Below are 5,691 nucleotides of genomic sequence, written 5' to 3'. Positions count from 1 at the left end.
ACGAGCCGCTTGTGTGGTCCCTCTCACTCGCTCGTTTCGTCTGGGTCGTTACTGTACCTTAAATAGCAGACTCGTATAACTCAGGATTAAAAGAGCTTGAATTTTAGTTTTACGGCATCGCCTGCTGAGCGTGAAAAGGGCAAACAAGATGGGGGCATTTCTCTTTGTGTGATCCAGAGATGTTGTGCTTCTATTATGTGAGAAGAAGCAGTGATTTTCATAATTAAATTGATAATAGACAGATGTATAGATAAATAGATATACTTTATTCATCTCTACAAGGTGAAGAGAAATGGAGCCAGGACTGTCCCCTGTGGAGTTCCCGCATTGCAAACATGTTCACAGCTTCTAAGGTTTACTGAAGATGACAGATCCAAAATTTAAATGCTAAATTGTATTTAATTATTGTTAGCAAATCATTTTAAATCCTTGTGCTGCTTTTTAATCCAGTACCAGATCAAAAGCATCAGGTCAAGAGCCGATTTTGAACTTAATTTCTGAAGTTGATGAGTCATGAATGTTTTATTTTTTTAAAAAAAAGGAATCAAACATCTGAATTGATTAGTAATTTTTTTTTTTTTCCTTATCACGTAGTCCAAATATGAGGAGAAAATCAGGTCTAAATCAGGACTAAAACATGTACCAAAACAAATGTCCTGACGCCTTCAAAACGTACTCCTCACTAACACTTACAAGCGTCTGAATAATCACTGTTTTTTGATCTCGTGGAGATTCTTTTGGCCTGTCGTGTGGGAGTGAACGAGGAGGTCGATGGTCCTGAGGCCGGCGAGTGGAGCAAGAGTCGGGCCGCGCCTCGAACTCGACTCTCAATCATCCAGGAATGTCCAAACAGAGCCGAGCGGTGGAGGGGAGAAGGTCCCGAGGAGCACAAAGGGGAACGTGTGCATCAGACTGTGAACCAGGTCTAAACCAGGTCTAACCCGGGTCTAAACCAGGACCAAACCAGGTCTAACCCGGGTCTAAACCAGGACCAAACCACGTCCGACCCGGGTCTAAAGAAGGACCAAACCACGTCTAACCCGGGTCTAAACCAGGACCAAACCACGTCCAACCCGGGTCTAAACCAGGACCAAACCACGTCTAACCCGGGTCTAAACCAGGACCAAACCACGTCCGACCCGGGTCTAAAGAAGGACCAAACCACGTCCGACCCGGGTCTAAACCAGGACCAAACCACGTCTAACCCAGGTCTAAAGAAGGACCAAACCACGTCCGACCCGGGTCTAAACCAGGACCAAACCACGTCTAACCCAGGTCTAAAGAAGGACCAAACCACGTCCGACCCGGGTCTAAACCAGGACCAAACCACGTCTAACCCGGGTCTAAAGAAGGACCAAACCACGTCTAACCCGGGTCTAAAGAAGGACCAAACCACGTCTAACCCGGGTCTAAAGAAGGACCAAACCACGTCTAACCCGGGTCTAAAGAAGGACCAAACCACGTCCGACCCGGGTCTAAAGAAGGACCAAACCACGTCTAACCCGGGTCTAAAGAAGGACCAAACCACGTCTAACCCGGGTCTAAAGAAGGACCAAACCACGTCTAACCCGGGTCTAAAGAAGGACCAAACCACGTCTAACCCGGGTCTAAAGAAGGACCAAACCACGTCTAACCCGGGTCTAAAGAAGGACCAAACCACGTCTAACCCGGGTCTAAAGAAGGACCAAACCACGTCTAACCCGGGTCTAAAGAAGGACCAAACCACGTCTAACCCGGGTCTAAAGAAGGACCAAACCACGTCTAACCCGGGTCTAAAGAAGGACCAAACCACGTCTAACCCGGGTCTAAAGAAGGACCAAACCACGTCTAACCCGGGTCTAAAGAAGGACCAAACCACGTCTAACCCGGGTCTAAAGAAGGACCAAACCACGTCTAACCCGGGTCTAAAGAAGGACCAAACCACGTCTAACCCGGGTCTAAAGAAGGACCAAACCACGTCTAACCCGGGTCTAAAGAAGGACCAAACCACGTCTAACCCGGGTCTAAAGAAGGACCAAACCACGTCTAACCCGGGTCTAAAGAAGGACCAAACCACATCTAACCCGGGTCTGGTTGAGTTATGTCCGTGAGAACACATTTAATAAGAATTCTAGATGAATGTAAGGACAATACCACGAGTGAACAAGGTCTAAACCAGGACTAAACCTTCATCATCCAGGAATGTCCCAAACTTGAACCGGGGCACAAGTGCAATGTAACCCTATATATGACCATTATTCTGGTATGTACTGTTGATTCAATCTAAAGCAGGGCTTAACCAGTTCTAAATTTGAACTTTACCAGTGGAGCTCAACAGTGACAGCCCAGCTCAAGGATCCAGAAGTGAATTCCTCCAAAAATCAATATATTAAAGGTTTAAAAGTGAGCTGCGTGTTGTTTTAACTAAGATCTGCTAAGTTCAGTGGTAAATGTGTTTTTTGGACTGAAAGCACCAGCGTTCGTTGCCATGTAACTGCTTTGCCTCTGTTGTGCCTTTAACCTCGAAAAGACTATGAGAGGAATAAATGGACAAAGCACCTCTGGACCCGCAGTGAGCTTTGACTTTGAGCCGCAGAGGATTAAACCCGGTCTAATAACCAGGTCTTGGGCAAAGTTGAACAAGTCTAAATCAAGATTACGATTCAAGACTAAATCCAGACGTACCAGATTTACAAACCAAGACTCAACTAGAGCCAAACCAGGATTAAACCAGGACAAAACTAGGACTAAATCCAGAGCACAAGACCAAACCAGTGTGTGTGTGTGTGTGTATGTTTGGAGGTTAATGGTGTGAGACTGAGTTGGCCACAGAGACGGCATTATGTGTAAATCAGGCCGTGTTTTCCGCTCTCTCGTTGTTGTCGCGTTGACCATTCATAAAGGTACAATGGCAGTTCTGTGCGGCTGTGAACGAGCGGTGGGAGTGACACGGGGCAGAGGTGGAGGCCGCGGTGCCTTCTAGTGGTGACATTTTGCGCTGGAAACGGGAAAGTCGAGCTGTTCGACAAAGAGAATTATCGCGTTTACCATTTGCGAATGGCTTGGTATCGAATTGAACCTTTTTGTCTGTCCAAGAAGTGTGTGTTTACAATGAAATGAGCAGATAATGACATGGCCTGTTTTAAAACATTAGGTCTAAACGAAGAACTAAACCAAGAGTACAGCGTGAAACCACAGACCGACCACCAAACCAAGACTATACCAGGACTGAAAGCAGGTCTAACTCACTGTCAAACAAGATTCAAACCAGGACTAAGCCTAGGTTTAAAGGAGAACTGAACAAAGAGTTAAACCTGCACAAGACGAGGTCAAATCCAGGACTAAACCAGGACAATGCCATGCCGAGAGCAGGACTTAACTCTATAATAGGTCCTGTTTAGAACTGGTCTAAAAAAAAAAAAATCTCAAGCAGAACCTCAAGAAGATTAGCGATCCTCTTGGTTCAGCGAATGGAGATAAACAACTAAACTAACAACTAACTAAACAAAATCAACCCATTCTTCTTCTCTCTCTTTTCCAGATCTTTCATCAGACTTTCGGAGCATCTTTCTTAACTCCTCTCTAACAGCATCATGCCGTTGGTCCTGAAGGCCCCGCCTCTGTTCTGGACCCGCCTGGCAGCGCTCGCCTTCTCCTGCGTGGCCTTCTCCGTCGCGGTCCACGGCGGGCGACTCGGCCATGGCACGGGCGACTGGTGCATCTTCTGCTGGGCGTTCAGCTTCGGCGGGACCCTGCTCATCCTGCTGGTGGAGCTGTTCGGCCTCCAGACCCGCATTCCCGTCTCCTGGAAGAACTTCCCCATCACCTTCGCCTGCTACGCCACGCTCTTCTGCCTCTCCGCGTCCATCATCTTCCCGCTCTACTACCTCAAGGGGAACACCGGGCCGAGCGAGATACGCGACTTCCGAATCGTCTCCACCGTTTTCTCCTGCCTCGCGACGATCGCTTACTTGACGGAGGTTAGCATTAGCAAGGCGCGTCCGGGGGAAGTCGCCGGCTACATGGCGACGGCCCCTGGTCTCCTGAAGGTCTGCGAAACCTTCATCGCTTGTATCATTTTCGTTTTCATCAGCGACCCCGTTTTGTACGACCGCGTTGACGCTCTTAAATACTGCATGGCCGTCTACTGCATCTGCTTCATCTTGTCCGCCGCCATCATCCTCCTGTGCATCGTCGAAGGCACCGGTTGCCTCCCGTTCCCGTTCGCTCGCTTCCTCTCGGGGTACGCCACGCTAGCCGTCCTGCTGTACCTCTCCGTGACCATCGTGTGGCCGCTCTTCAACTTTGACCCCAAACACGGCGGCACGAAGGACCGCCCGAGCCAGTGTGCTTACACGCACGGCCTCTGCACCTGGGACAAAGTGATGACGGTGTCCGTCCTCACCGCGCTAAACTTCGTCCTGTATTTGGCCGATCTGATCTACTCCACTCGGCTGGTCTTCGTCAGCACCTAAATCTGAAATGTGCTCAAAGCTGCCTGTATGCTTCAGACGGGATGGAATTGATCGTAGAGGAACTGGGGTGGTTGTCAATAAAACTTATTTTTTCAATCGTAGGCCAGGGCTGTCTTTAGTCATTTAGCCCATGGATCGGTCAATGGCGTCTCGGGCGACCGACATTCTGATTATTCGTTTATTGGGATTATAAAGCGGCTGAAAGGAGAAGGCATGACATTGTTTACTAGTATTTTCATTGCACTTTTGGTCAGATCCAGGGTCAGCTCATCTAAGGCTGTAATCGACCGATGACACGCCCCTTGTGCATCGGTTAAACGCGGTGAAAGCTGTCGAAACGATTACGATCTGACCAATCCACACTCACGAGACCATAACTTTATCGTCCATCATAGTACCATGACATGACACAACAAGCTTTATAATTAATCAATCAATCAATCAATCAATCAATCAATCAATGTGTATCATAAAGTCAGCTTTAAAAGAAGAGAGAGTATTCTGCACAGACACTGAAAATAGCCAATATATTTTTACCTAAGATTCCAATACGTCTCCAATTCTTGGTGGTATAGAACGCAATTTTCTCCATACATAAATACATATATATATATATATATATATAAAAGTAAGATAAATTATATGTTGACTGGACAAAAAATGTATGCTTCTAATTAAAACGATTAAAATGACCTCAAAAAGAGACAGAACGAAGAGTATAACGTGATATTTCTGCACTTTTGTGGTTCATTTCATGGTCTTTACACTTGAACCTCAGAGACATTTATTAACACGTTTTATCACATTCCTGACGCTTTGTGAACACATCTTCTTCAAACCTTTATCGAGACAATGCGAAAAAAAACTATCGAGATGTCATTTTTGTAAACAATCAACGAGACCTAACTCTACATCGATCCACCTCCTCTAATAATTCACTTTTCCAATTTATCACACATTAAAACCGAAAAGTCCATTCAAAAAGAGATCGTTTCTGAATCCGTTCAATGCAACCACCGGCCAGTCTGAAACGTACACGCTAATGCTACACTTTTGCTGTTTTAAACGCCTTCTGCAGCAGCCGGACGCCATTACTAACATCATAACACAAAAACTAATGAAGTGTCGGGACATTTCCTGTTACAATTATTACAGGAATGAACCGTGATCGGATTACGGTCGAGACGATAAGGCCAGAAACCAGTAAAACAAGCCGACGTTTCTCAGTTTGATTAAA

General features: G+C 46.4%; 1 protein-coding gene across 1 annotated transcript; it reads left to right on the top strand.

The window, feature by feature from the left end:
• The first annotated feature begins 3,518 nt into the window (after nt 1–3,518).
• Nucleotides 3,519–4,854, top strand: LOC140355570 (myeloid-associated differentiation marker homolog). The gene has a single exon (XM_072440209.1). It carries the CDS (start codon nt 3,573–3,575, stop codon nt 4,452–4,454), a length of 882 nt encoding a protein of 293 aa, XP_072296310.1. The 5' UTR covers nt 3,519–3,572; the 3' UTR covers nt 4,455–4,854.
• The last annotated feature ends 837 nt before the right edge of the window (nt 4,855–5,691 follow it).

The sequence above is a fragment of the Eucyclogobius newberryi genome, unplaced genomic scaffold (assembly GCF_026437365.1).
Source record: "Eucyclogobius newberryi isolate DKJ021-1_F unplaced genomic scaffold, fEucNew1.0.hap1 SCAF_115, whole genome shotgun sequence".
NCBI lineage: Eukaryota > Metazoa > Chordata > Actinopteri > Gobiiformes > Gobiidae > Eucyclogobius > Eucyclogobius newberryi.
The sequence above is the reverse complement of the archived record's forward strand: the minus strand, read 5'-3'. Positions and strand labels throughout refer to the sequence as shown.

Bases quoted from the DNA above. Each gene is read 5' to 3' on its own strand.
- LOC140355570 (XM_072440209.1), top strand. From the start codon at position 3,573: ATGCCGTTGGTCCTGAAGGCCCCGCCTCTGTTCTGGACCCGCCTGGCA.